We start from the raw sequence: 13,977 nt of genomic DNA, 5'->3' as shown, positions 1-13,977 counted from the left end.
GGATTTAAATCGATTCTTTTCATAATACTAAATACAAGAGCATACGAGAGAGCCCCACAAGCGAAGATCAATTTGACAAAGATATCACGATGGACAAGAGAGAACATCGCATTGCACGGGTTTCTATTGCCTAGCAAAGGGATTATCGTAAGTATTATCATGAAGAAGTGTATCCAATAAATACATTCGATAAATAATACATAGATTTTATACGAAAAACTTTCATTGTTCATCTTACAAGAGCAAGGATTGAAAAATGTCAAACCATAGAGCCTTGCTGTTGATGTAACTGAAGTGAGAAAACATTGGAAACATAATTCTTCTTTTAAATTTACGGATTTATTCCAAATTTTATTCACATCGTCTCTAATGTTAGACGAAGTTCCGGCTCTCATTTCTGTTTAAAAGTATAACCCAAAGATTATAAAGATAATCGATTGACACAGAAAAAATAATATAGTAAATTGTTATTATAAAGTAGACTATAGACTGAGACTATAGATTAAGAATCAAATGAAAGTCTGTAATATTATTGTAGAGATATTACATTTATTTACTGAGCTCAGTAGATGTATCTTATAGATTTATTTATGTACATTTGACATTCTTATTTTGAAATGTTGACTTAAATATTCTTTAATATTGTACAGTGAATTGCGAATAGTTAAATAGTTATTCAGTGAATTCAAATTATTTGATATTAGAGGAAACCATATGTAATAAACTATAAAGAGAAAATTGTATATAGATTAAAATTATTTATTTACATAAAATCTTGTTTTGCTTTTAACCCTAGTATTCTCGTGTTTCGTGTCAGTATAAAGATGGATAAAAATTTCGATTTTGTAATGCTCCGTGTAACCTAAAAAAGAGTAGACTTCGAGTCTAGTAATCCCTCTTTAATCAACCTTGTTGTAATTTACTTGAGTGACGCTCATTGAACTTTTGTTAAATTGAGGTGTACGAATTTTATAGATAAAAGTTTATACACGATAAGGACTAGGGAGCGAGTTATGTTCTGAAATATACGAAAGATATGAGATCTATCGAATGACTAAACATCACTCTTGAGAATGATTTATTTTTGCATTTATTGCATAGCAAATGCTTGGTATTTTATGTTACGCTTAAAAGACGTGGTTTGAATCAGTGGCGTAGCGAACATAACTGGCGCCCGGGGCACGACACTTTATTGGCGCCCCCTTCCCCCTCCAGAAACACATATAGTTTGTCCTGGAGACCGTTTGGGCGCCCCTCTGCGAGTGGCGTCCGGTGCACGATAGACCCGCTTGCACCCCTCTCGCTACGCCACTGGTTTGAATCCTACTCAGACTAAAACATATTTTATTTCTCCGGATTTCTTCGGATTTATACACTAAAATTTATACTTTAAGTATTATTTGTTCATTGTAATTAAGTATTTTTATCGTAATCAACCAGGAAAATTTATTATTATGTTTTAGAATGATATGTATCAGCGTGTGGAATACACAAACAATTATTAATGAATGAGTGCATCAGAAAATAGTAGTAAATCAGTCGTAGTACATGTAAATACTACAACAAATAAGCCAAAATACTAGTAAACTGTGTACAAATCAATCAAAATATATGCAAATATATCAACGAATAAGCAAAATTTACGCAGATTATCAGTAGTCAAATAGAAACCAAGTGTTAATGAAGCAGAAAATAAGCTGACTTAAATAAATTTAGCGCAATACTTTAATCTGCGAATAGTTTAATCTCAGAAAACCACCTTGGCTTCCTAGGTAGATGTTTTGTGCCACAGCAACATTAGTTAACTGATGCTGAATGTGGCACCCTACCTAGTGCTCTTATAGCTATGCTCTGTCTATAAATACAAGTAATTTTCATCAATTGGTTTAGCTGGTTTAAGCTACAGAAGTAAATTTCATAGAATCGAGGGGTTATTTACTAACTAATAAATGAATTTTGTTTCTCTCCCTTTTTCTTTTCCTACTTGCCATTGCTGCCGGGTACATTGCGACTAATGGAGTTTACTATACAACAAACAGGCTATGTCATAGTTACCCCAAGGGACGGTAAAACTGCAACAAATACCTTTTACAGTATCGTTTAAAACAATGTGTAATAAAAGGGAAAATTTAAATTTTTCTGAAATGACAAATAGCGACATAGTTGGTCCAATAACCCGATTATTACACTAAAAAGAAAGTCACAAATAAATTTAATAGCAACTTTGTGAGGCTCTATAAATAATATTTTTGCAGTGAGATCCGTTTTCACTCTCGTTCCTCTCCAAAATCTAATTACAGAATGTAATTACTCCTAAAAAAAAAAAAAAAAAAAAAACATATAATTCTCCAAATTTCAGGTTTGTTAACATGAAATATTTAAAATCGCGGTTTAATTTATAAAATATATGAGTTAATTAAATAGTAGTAAACGCCTTGTAAACAATATCCCGTAAATAAAACAAATAATTTCCCAGGAATCCTAAAATGAAAAAATGATGCCTCCTGGTAATGCTCGTATTGCGTATATAATTAGCACCTGTATCAGTCGAAAAGTAATAGAGCCTACGGATATTCAGATTCATTATCGACACGTATTATGTGGATGGCTCAATTGTTTGCAATCTAAATTATAACTTACATAAAACCACTTACCCAAAGGCACCCATAATTTATTATGCCTAGGTAGGCGATTCTAATAAGGATCTTAATCAATAACTTTCAATAAAAATATGAAAGCCAAATGAGTTGTTGTTGCAGGACTACTCTATTTGGATTTGTACTTCGTCATCAACTAAGATAATGAGTCATGTTAGTTTCTAAACGGCAACGTCAAACAATGACAAAAGAATAAATCTTTAACCAATGACCATTCAACAACAAATGGTTAAAAACAGTTCAAATTTTCGATTCATTCACACGTTGACTGTTGGTAGGACGAGATTAGGATGGATCCTCTGAAGTTTAACGAAAGAATTTAGCTTTTCGATATTCAAAACAGAGATTTTTAATATGTTTAACAATAAAGAGATGTTAGCGATGAGATCCTTCAGCAATATGCTTCAAGAAAATCCCGATGTAGAAAGATACTGCAAGGATATCGATCTAAACATGAAGATGAAGAGTTATTGTGATACCACAAGATGCCTTCTTATCTATATTTATAAGCTTTTTGGATATATTGATTTAAGTATTATCGAAAGAGAATATTTATTTGGTAAGTTTAATTTATTATTCAATTTAGTTTGCTTATCTTTAATTAATTAATTAATTATTCATATTTTGATATACATATTAATAACATTTTACGCCGAATTTTGTATTTTATGTTGAATTTAATTCGATTTTTAATTTATTTAATTAATATTTTCGAATGAGAATTGTACTTTTATTTGTGTTGTCTGACATTGCGTTTTTTTTATTTTTAAATTTTCATTGTTTGTTTTGTGTCCGTTTTCTTGTTTGTAATTCAAAGAATATTGCTCAAGGCATAGAGTAAAAGCATCTTCATATGTATCTAGTAAAATAGAAATTCGTTAATCCGGCACCACTCTGATCTGGTAAGTGTCACATTAGCGAATTTCTACAGTGTATCTGTTCTTTACTATCTCCCTCTCTATTACATACATAACATAGAGAAAGTATGACGATCGGTAAATAAATGACTTCCAAGATTTTTACATTTTTGGACTCAGGGTACTTTCAAACGTCGAGAAATGCAAAAATTTCGAGGGTTTCCTTTGTATTTATGGATATTAGTGTGCATATGTGTGGGAGGAGTACGATTTTGTTCACCCACTTTTGAAAATCTTAATAATTCCTGTGCTTTTTGTAGAAAATTTCTGAAATTTTACATGAATGTTTGTGTGTTTGAGGTATTGACACTATTAAATTTTGGTGATTAAATGTCGAGGGGTGGGGAGATAGAGAGAGGTAGATTATCTCATTCCCAGTAGAGTCGGACTTGTTAAGGAAAATGCACACATGCATCTTCGCCGCGCGGCAGCACGACCACACAAGCGGCAATCCGCTTACATTTCGGCGCATGCGTTCAGTATTCAAGATGGCGAACGATACCGACACTGCCGCTATCCACGTGTTTACATATTTTGTTTCATACGGCTTGCTCTATTTAGCTAGAAGATTTTGTCGAAGATTCGAACGAAGATTTTGGATTAGAAATATTTTCTTGGATCGAGAAAGAACTGGTGTACAAAATAGGCTTATTCCTCGATTAAAATATCTCGATAAAAAATACTATTTTGAGTAAGTTTCGGTTGTTTTGTTCTTTGAATTAAATTATATTATGATTATTTGTGTAGAATTTGTGTTAAATTTATTATCCTTTCCTCTTCATTCTGATGTTTGTTATCTCGGTTAACCGCGTCGAACTTTCCGCCATTAAAACACCACGTGGTTGTATTTTCTCACGTGACAACCAGACGAACTGTTATTGGCTGATAGAAACGTCTCTTGGCGGCGGTCGCCGCCAAAAATAGAATTCAGCCAACTTTTGCAGCACGAGAAAAGCGGCACAAAATCGACTTCTGCGGCGAGAAAAAGTGACGTCTTAAATTTATCTTTGTATACTAAGTACATTTATCAATTAACAGGACTTATTATACTGGAAAATTATGGATGCAGATATTTAGTCTTACTGATCAGAAATAATATTTTTTATTTAGTTTTTTTATATTTTTTATTTTTATAATATTTCTGATCAGTAAGACTAAATATCTGCATCCATAATTTTCCAGTATAATAAGTCCTGTTAATTGATAAATGTACTGTACTTAGTATACAAAGATAAATTTAAGCTATAATTAAGGACACAAAGGCATAATAATTAAAAGTGACGTCATTCTGCCGCTTTTCCTTGCCGCGCCGCATGTGTGCATCCGGCTTTACTTGTTACGAGCATTTACATTTTTTAAATTATAATTATATACACAAAACACACATTAATTTTTTATTATTTAAAAAAAGGCCAAAAAGTAACACTAATTAAATACCGAATTACTAAAAACGTAAATATAAAACTAAAATAGCGAAATTTTAAAGTTGAGTAAGGCGAATAATGAAGATTTTTCAGGAATGTTTTATTATAAACTCTTACATTTTACAGGGTGTTATGAAATTAGACTGACAAAATGAAATGAGTGGAAGAGGGGGCCAATACAAGCAATTTTGTTCCTCAATTCCTCAAAACACGATTGTCCACTTGTAAAACCCGTATGGCATTTAATTACGTTGTTAGTTTGGTGGGCAACACGTGGCAATTTGTCAAGGAGGGGTGCCTCCCGGGAGAACTTTCACGAGTCGCTATTTAGGTGTTAATACACTTCCCTTCACTGCCAAACTATACAAGGTTTAAACTTTGTATAGTTTGATAGCAGATTACCAGCACGGAGAGTTTTCACGGTGACATTAGTATAAACAGTATTTCTTTCCAGGCAACTAGCAGTGGTTGACTGGGAAGAAAGAAATAAACACAAACATTACAATTCAAATTTTGGTTGTTTTTAACTTGGCCAATGCGAGTATTTCTGCTTAATCTTTTATACGTATTTATAATCAATTTGATTTCATTTTAAAGATGATATGGAGGAGGAGAGCATCGATTCGGACACGGAATCCGAGGAAAAAAATTATGTTTCTGAAAATGAATCCGAAGTTAATACAGAAGCAAATTTAAAACTTTTATACGTTATTAAGAAATCGAATTTGGAATCCATTCGATCTCCTGGAATTCTTCGATGCAAAAAATTCCGAAGAAAAATATATTTTGTAAGTTTTCCTATTTTAATATTGTAGTTGACAGATATAATCTGTAGTTATTCATGTCACACGTATTAATTTGAAATTAAAAAATTTCTTATGTAACAACTAGAGGCACTTCCATAATATTAATTCCTTCATTAGTATACGAACCTATCATAGCCCAAATTTCGCACAAAATTATTATTTTAATTAAAATTAAATTAAGTTATATATTAATAATGTTATTAATTCTTTATCTCTGCTTCAACATTAGACATTTTCTCCATTATTTGCAAATTACGTGATATGCTAGCATTTGTAATAATGACATCATTTTGGTTTTTTGCAATTAAGTTGCAAATTAAGTCTAGTAACTGAATTTGTTTTATAATTTCTCTACCGAATGCTAAAATATGTTTAAATGGCCTTGTAGTCAGGGCATCGGCTTACTCCTAGAGTCCGGATTCGAGTTTCATCCGGATTGTCTCATTTTTATAATGGGAAGTGCTTTGCATGTTCCAAACATCATAGCCATGTAAATCAAGCTGATTTCAGTACTATTCTCAGGAATCGGTTTAATTTGCTTGAATGTGAATCGAATGACGAACACGCTCAAAAAAAGGACCAAATTCGAAAGCGGATATCTCAATACTCTCTTATCGTGTGATTATACATGAGTATATTTTAGAATTTAGTAATATTTTTATACATAATAAGTATGCAAAAATTTAATAAATAATCTTAAGTAGGTAAGGTTCATTTTTAGGCAATGTCCGAAAGCTCCTATTTTTTGCGCCTGAATGACAAGAATAAAATGAAATGTTTTATCACAATGAGTATGATAGAAAACGTTGAATCTTTTGTTCATGAATTCTCTACAGAATATATAAATTCCGAATTTTTGGTGAGTATAAAGTTTACTCGTAAAATTTAAAAACAATTGATAAATTAACCCGTTAAATAATTTTTAGAGAACTCTGGATGAAGTGAAGTTTTTCAAATTCGTATTACTCGACTTCGCATTCAAATATGCTGACAATAAGTTCAAATTCGAACATTTTACCTTATTCCCCTACCAGAAAGGAGACGATGACATCGTAAAATTCTTTAAAATAATTAAATATTTAATACCATGTTGTAACAAATTCAAGAAACTCAGAATTAACAGTTACATTTCAGTACTAAAATATTGCAAGTCTTCGAAATTGGGTAAGAAAGATTCAAAAATTAATTAATACAAAAATTTTATGATCGAATCTTAATATTTATCTGATGATCTTTCAGGAAAGAAATCAGAAGAGGAATATATATTAATTCGTAGGTTTATAGAAGCTTTTAAATCATTGTTTCTATTATACGCCGATGAACTCTTAGAACTTCTGCGAGATTTGGATGATGCGGGATTGAATGATTTAGCAGATAAATTCGTCTGTTATTGCCCACAAGATATTTTCTACGACTGCTTATTAGGTAAAAATTTGAAAAAACTAAGTGATCTTTCTTGCCGCCATGTCTAATCACCCAGAACAGTGTTTGTTCGCACAGACACCCTTTTATTGAGACTACGTCTCTGCAGAATTATGTAAAACAGTTAAAACGTTCACTGATAGGCCAATTAAAAAATACAGTGTATACATAATTTTAATTAAAATACTATCAGCCATTTTAAGTAAAACTTTTAATTTATTAATTATTTTAATATGTTTTTTCATTTATTTATAAAAACCATAATAAATTTTTATCTGAAGATTCCAGAGAAAATTTGGGAAAACTATTAATCTCTAGAAGAATTTTCAAGTCAATAGATTTGTTGGAAAAGTCATTACTGGTTAGTAATTTTTAAATACTTATAGTTATAATGAATGAAAATCATTTTTATGTAACAATTTATCTTGAAAATAAAATAATTGTAGAGGTTTTTATAAGTTACTCTCTATTATAGAATACATTAGTAGCAATATATCTTTTCTCTATATAAGTTTATATATATATAAGGATGGGTGGAAAGTAACTAGGTCTAGGTAAAGAGAAATCGCTATAATTTTTGTAATAATAAAATTTGTGTGCATATACATCAATCAATGGAATTTAAAATTTTCGCATGGTTGGTATGGATAGTGACCGAGTCATCCGGGGCGCTGTAAACCATCGTCGGTGCTGGTGACTTTTTGGTTCAGAGTGTTAAACAAGTGCTATGACAAATTGTTTGTTTTAAAATACGATACCAATCGTTTAACAGTCTCATGATGAATTCGTTTTCATTGAATTTGATACTATTATTGTTAATAATTTCCGGTGTGGAAACAAATCCGGGCCCGTTGCAACATTCTCCGCCAAGTACAAGCCAATCAGTTATGCAAAAGAAGGGGCGTGGACGACTGAAAAAGGTAATTGCTCAAAGCTCAGAAAATACGAGTCAATTAATGGATTTAATAAGTGAAGAAAATATAATTGAAGAAAAGATAAAAGATCATAGAGAGACAACGAAAAAATCCAAGATTATTGATTACTTCGAATCATCGGATCAGTCTGATCAAACAAGCGACAATGATCCGAAGTACTCGCTCAAGTCAATTTACGACTTAATTCAAAGGAAATTTGAGCTGTTAAACCAGGAAATTGGGTCAATTAAATACGAAATCAGCCGTATAGAACAAAATAATATCAGAACCAAAGAAGATGTGAAAACCATTGAACATAAAATCCAAATATGTGAAGACAAAACAAAGTTGGGCCTAAACTTAAAAGGTACGTTCGAATTTGAATTGGACAGAATTTATAATGATAGTAATAATAATTTATAATGATAGTAATAATATCCAATTCTGACACAATGAATTCTTTAAGAATATAGAAATTGACAATTTAATTCAATTAGGAAAAAGTGGTTTAAAAGACCAAGTAATAAAAATAACTACGTCATCGGTCGGAGACAGAAATCTCATTTAAAAAAAATTTTGGCTGAAAAAATCCAACTTGGAAAACGAGACTAATAAAATTTTTATGAAGTCAGACTTATGCTATAGATCCAGAATTAGAAGAAGACACCTCATTAATAAAATCAAAGCTGAATTTTCGGCGGACACAAGAATATTAACTAGAGAAGATCATTTCATTAAAAATAATCTCAAATATACTCTTGACATGTACACCAATGAAATCATACCAATTAATCTATTTTTAGATCAAACTATCAGTCTAACACAAAAAACATAGTTACAACAACAAATATACTATCTAATATCAAGGAAACTGTTTGCATAGATTATAACGATATAAATAAGATTGACAATGATTCAAAGTTGGTCAATTACAGCGATATTGAGAATAGTGCATCGGCCGCTACGATCAAACCTAACGAAATTTTAATTAGCTTTTGGAATTGTCAGGGACTTAGAAGTAAATTGCATACCACAAGTACAAAATATTTTATAGTCATCGGCATCACTGAAACGTGGATATTAAACTTAAATAATTTAAAAGTCAAAATAAACTTTAGTAAATCCGAAGTTATGATCTTCAGAAATGGGACAAGATTGTCGAAAAAAAGCTATGTCTTTCTACATCAATAATGAAAAAATAAAAATCCTCAACGAAAATAAATTTTTGGGAATTACATGGATGTATAATTTATCCTTTGATAAATACTACAGATACATTGTTGCAAAGTCTATAAATCTGATGAATAATTTAATAACCTTATTTTGCAAAGCGAAGATGATAAATAATAGGACCCACTTTCTACTATTTAATTATGTAGTGTTATACGCGTTGTGCTATGCTGCTCCAATTTGGACTCGAAACAAATTTAACGATTTAGAAAAAATCTAAAATATTTTTATTCGCAAATTGTACCAATTAGAATATAAAACGCCAGAAAGTGTACCTCGTTTAGAATTCAAAAGATTTAAGCTAAACACAGTCTTGGTTAAAGGATATATTAAATGGCTACAAAAGATCATAAACACAGAAGATTTATCTATAAGACTTGTAATTAATTGCCTTAGATGACAGATCAAAGAGAATAAATATAAATCGAAATTGGATAACGCAACTGTCCCTAATTTTGAATGGATATAGTTTTTCTATTGACCTAGTCATCGATTACCTCAGAAATAACAATCAGCAAATTAATTAATCAAGTAATATATAGAGTCATAGAGTATTCCGTTGTTCAAGATACTGAGGATGTGCTGAAAAAGAATAACAAGTTTTATTATAACAAACTATTTCATTACCCTTATGTTAACAACTACTATTTTCTTAATCTAGCATTTAAAGTTAAAAAAAAAAAAAATTTACACAGCTGAGACTCAATCATAAAGGTTTAATTATAGAAGATAAATTCATAGAATTTGCACACACTATATGTCCTTGGTGTCGGAAATTTTTTAACTAAAATGCATTTATTCTATGATTGTGATAAGGAAGAAAGACCAGAGTTGAAAACCATTAGCGGTTTAAGTGATAAGTAAAAAAACGAAAGTAATATGTATAGCAAATTTGATCAAGCTACCACTAGAGAAATCTATACTTTTATACAACAATGTCAAACAAATCATGAATATAAATTTATGAAATCCTTTATAATGTCAAAACAGGAAGTTAACATTCAATATTGTTATCTGATGTTCGCTTACATTTTGGTTATTGTTGGAATTATATATACCCCCATTGTAACAAGCTATGCCTATTATGTTAATAAAGTATTATTATTATTATTAGTGACCGAGTGAAATTACACGCTCAGTGGCACAAAAGATAGCCGACCATTTGTCTGTTCGGGAGGAGCGCAGATTGCTGCACGCTATCAGGTATGGAAATCAGTGATTGCAGTGTAGAAATAGTAGCGTACTGTGAAAGACACCATGCCACAATTCGGCCGAAAACAATCAGAATTGTCATTTGAAACTAAAATGGCTACAGATTCGACTGCAGACTCACAGAGAAGTGTCCATTCATTCACAACACGATCCGAGGAACGTATTATTAGTTGATGGCGCCGGTGTCTATATTTAAGATTTCAACTATATTTGCACTCAACATGGTATAAGACAAATAATTTTCATCATATTTGCATTAGACAGATAGTAATTACAGTGATTTATCAATGCCTAGTTATTTTTCACCCAGCCTTATATATTTCAAGTGATGACATTAAACATTGAGAACACCTTTTTAAATGACCTGATATTACAGTTAACGAAAATATTAATGCACCATAATTTAATAAAGACTTTTGTACATATTAAATAATAAACATTAAAAAACATATCGCGCAATACAAATATAGTGTGAAATACTTTAGTAATGAATTAACTTTTGTATATTTTAGATAATAAAACTTCATCAGACGAAACTTTTGTGTATGAATTACATGATAGACATTATAAACATTCAACTAATTAAAAATATGCAACTGATTAGGAACGTCATTTCAAAGGATCTTGAAACAGATTTGGTAAATATCTTTAATATTTTAATTTGTTTCGAAGCAAAATAAAATGAATTATTTTATATTTTCTCATGTTAAAGTTGCTGATTAGTGAAAGAAATCTGTACAAGTTAGCTTATGTAGACATTGCCCTGAAGTACAAGAAACATTTAAATTTCATCGATTTCTCTTACGCTTCCGTCATTTTGTCCATAGTTGATGACAAACACGAGGAATTTGTCAACAATATAACGACACTATCCGACTTAGTTAACAATTTTTATAAGGAATTTGGAAAGCTTTTTATAAAAATTTTGAAGATTTGGATATTTTTGGAACACGGTGATTTGTTTATTTACTTTTCTTTCTTGTGATTAATCAAACTTGATGTAATTTAATTGTATTTTATAGATCTCGAAACGGAAAACATAAGATCGTATCATCCGAGGAATATTCATATAATTCGAAGGAGATATCATCATCGCTTATTAAATTATGGAATAAATCCCCTTATGCTATCAGAAAAGATAGAAAAATTTCGTAAAATCTTAAATCATGCCGTGAAGAATATCATTAAACTGTATAAGCCGCAATGTTATGTGATCTTGGATGTATTTAATGATTGCCAATCCGGTAAGTTGAGGAATATTTTGAACTTTCCTGGGAAAAATATGGGCCAATTATAGTAAAAACGTATAAAATTTAATTATGGTGCAATAATTATGTTTATGAATTATTAATTATGATTAATTACATCGCTGTTACTCATTCAGTAACTTGGACTATGAATAAATCAATGTAAAATTAGAAAAATGTATCACATAATTGTTTATAAATAATTACAATTTACTATTAAATTTAAATTTATAAAAAATTAACTTTAGAAATATATTATGCAAATTTTAAATGAATTCTTTACAGTTGTTGATACGTACAACGTGTATCAGAAGTTTCAATATTTAAAATTGTAATAATCAACTGAAAGTTTGGAATGTAAATTCTAAAAGGTAAATTGAATTTTATGTTAAAAATACATTGTTATAATCGTGTTTTTTAAAAATGGTTTACGTAATTCCAGATACGGTCGCTTATAATGGGAATAACAACAAATGATTCTCCTCTGAAGATATAAGCAAAGTAGGTTCACCCGGAAAACTCCACGTGCCCGGGTTGGCGCGTGGAGTTTTCCGATTTTTCTTCACGTGCTTAAATATAAATAGAGGGAAACCGGCCTCAGGAAGACCTCTTGGGCGACACCTCTGCTTGGCATATCGGGAAGCATCGAGTCAAGTGTTTTATCAATCCAATCTCTTAACTAATTGACAACGAAATCAATTTTATAAAATCGCATTATTATATTTTATATTATGTAAATCAATGTAAATATATTTTCAATGAAGTCACTTCATATTTTTGTCAACAGAAAAATCTTGTTGTTTATAATAAAATGTTTTCTTATTAATATCTTTATTGTCGTTTTGCAATTCGTGGAACTATAAAATGGTAAGAAATTCGATTTTAATTTCATATAGACAAACTCTTCATTGTTTTCTTAATATACTGTAGGTTTATTAAGAAAAAGAATTATTAATATACAAGGTTATTGTAATTACAGCTGTTCAACGTTGTCTCGAGAGAGATTTAGCAGTTGAAATTCAACTAAATTTGGTATGGTGACATTTCATGATATGCAGAAGACATTTCTATAAGAAAATGGATGTTACCAAACTCACCACTATTGTACTTTAGATGCTGAAAACACCAAAAAAGTTTCGTTTATGATGATACTTGAAAAGTGTGTCCAAACGAAATTGCTTTATCGAGGACATGTTGAAAATTTGGCAGTATTAGAAGACAGTATCATTCTGCATGTTAAAAACGTCAAAAACGATCCATTATGGTCAACCATTCTACGTCAGTCACACTAAAGCTTAAACATTCTCCATTTGCGACCCTCTTTTACTCGGATTTTACGAGAATTCCGTATATAAGTATATGAAATAGATATACAAATAAAATCACTCACTGATAATCATAAAACAGTTCATTCAAAACAACTCTTTGATGTACTGTATTAGAGACAGCACAGCTCCATCTAAACGTAGGCGGAGGGAAAAAAACGACGAGGGTGGGATTCGAACCCACGCGGGTATAACCCAATGGATTAGCAGTCCATCGCCTTAACCGCTCGGCCACCTCGTCGTAATCGCATTTTTCGATACAAGCATTTTCACCAATCTCTCCACAACGGTTGGCACCAATTAAAATATTGGCTGCAGTAGCATGACGAATGATCGGGAGCGATGATACTTACCATAATTAATAACCCGAGAGACTATGCCAAAGCGTCAACAATTCGTCTCGGTAAACACTGAAGGATTTATTTCAAATTTCGCAATATGCCGACTTTTTTGTGTATTTCTTCTTACATCTGATTTGCCGAATGCCAACGTCCCGGAACGGTGTAATGCTGAACGCTCAAAATGCGAAACCTAACCAGCAGCAACATTACTGAATAAACGAGTTTGGCAGAAACAAAGTACTTCACGTACGTTTGTAGAATTTTCGTTCGTTCCGTCGATAGCTCAGCTGGTAGAGCGGTGGACTGTAGTGGAGTAGTTATCCATAAGTCGGTGGTTCAAATCCGCCTCGACGGAGGACTTTTTTACCCTTGTCTCTGTGATAGAAGGCAAACATTATACGAATTCCTGTAATTCTGAATTGCACAATTTAAGGTGTTTCGAAGAGACACAAATGCGAAATACGCCTCCTGAATACTTTTTT

At 31.2% G+C, this 13,977-nt stretch overlaps 1 protein-coding gene, 1 long non-coding RNA gene and 2 other non-coding genes across 4 annotated transcripts; 3 read left to right on the top strand and 1 right to left on the bottom strand.

The window, feature by feature from the left end:
* The first annotated feature begins 5,592 nt into the window (after nt 1-5,592).
* Nucleotides 5,593-6,962, top strand: LOC136986450 (uncharacterized). The gene is made up of 3 exons (XR_010882486.1): nt 5,593-5,786; nt 6,526-6,663; nt 6,731-6,962. It is a non-coding gene; the product is annotated as an uncharacterized lncRNA (long non-coding RNA).
* An 83-nt stretch (nt 6,963-7,045) lies between these two features.
* On the top strand, nt 7,046-12,306 carry LOC136986448 (uncharacterized). The gene is made up of 7 exons (XM_067283974.1): nt 7,046-7,229; nt 7,508-7,587; nt 11,095-11,220; nt 11,295-11,535; nt 11,605-11,826; nt 12,115-12,200; nt 12,272-12,306. Exons 3-6 carry the CDS (start codon nt 11,128-11,130, stop codon nt 12,162-12,164), a joined length of 606 nt encoding a protein of 201 aa, XP_067140075.1. The 5' UTR covers nt 7,046-7,229; nt 7,508-7,587; nt 11,095-11,127; the 3' UTR covers nt 12,165-12,200; nt 12,272-12,306.
* Nucleotides 12,307-13,313: 1,007 nt separating this feature from the next.
* On the bottom strand, nt 13,314-13,395 carry TRNAS-GCU (transfer RNA serine (anticodon GCU)). The gene has a single exon. It is a non-coding gene; the product is annotated as a tRNA-Ser (tRNA).
* A 372-nt stretch (nt 13,396-13,767) lies between these two features.
* On the top strand, nt 13,768-13,850 carry TRNAY-GUA (transfer RNA tyrosine (anticodon GUA)). Its single transcript is given in 2 exon segments — nt 13,768-13,804; nt 13,815-13,850. It is a non-coding gene; the product is annotated as a tRNA-Tyr (tRNA).
* Nucleotides 13,851-13,977: the final 127 nt, after the last annotated feature.

The sequence above is a fragment of the Centruroides vittatus genome, unplaced genomic scaffold, assembly GCF_030686945.1.
Source record: "Centruroides vittatus isolate TY-2023 unplaced genomic scaffold, ASM3068694v2 scaffold_1025, whole genome shotgun sequence".
Taxonomy (NCBI): Eukaryota; Metazoa; Arthropoda; class Arachnida; order Scorpiones; family Buthidae; genus Centruroides; species Centruroides vittatus.
Note: the sequence above shows the minus strand (reverse complement) of the source record. Positions and strands in the feature narration are given on the sequence as shown.

Excerpts from the sequence above, each read along its gene's own strand:
- LOC136986448 (XM_067283974.1), top strand. The coding sequence starts at position 11,128 with ATGAATTACATGATAGACATTATAAACATTCAACTAATTAAAAATATG. Across the intron at positions 11,221-11,294 it reads AGGATCTTGAAACAGATTTG|TTGCTGATTAGTGAAAGAAA; the intron begins GTAAATATCTTT and ends CTCATGTTAAAG. Across the intron at positions 11,827-12,114 it reads ATTTAATGATTGCCAATCCG|TTGTTGATACGTACAACGTG; the intron begins GTAAGTTGAGGA and ends AATTCTTTACAG.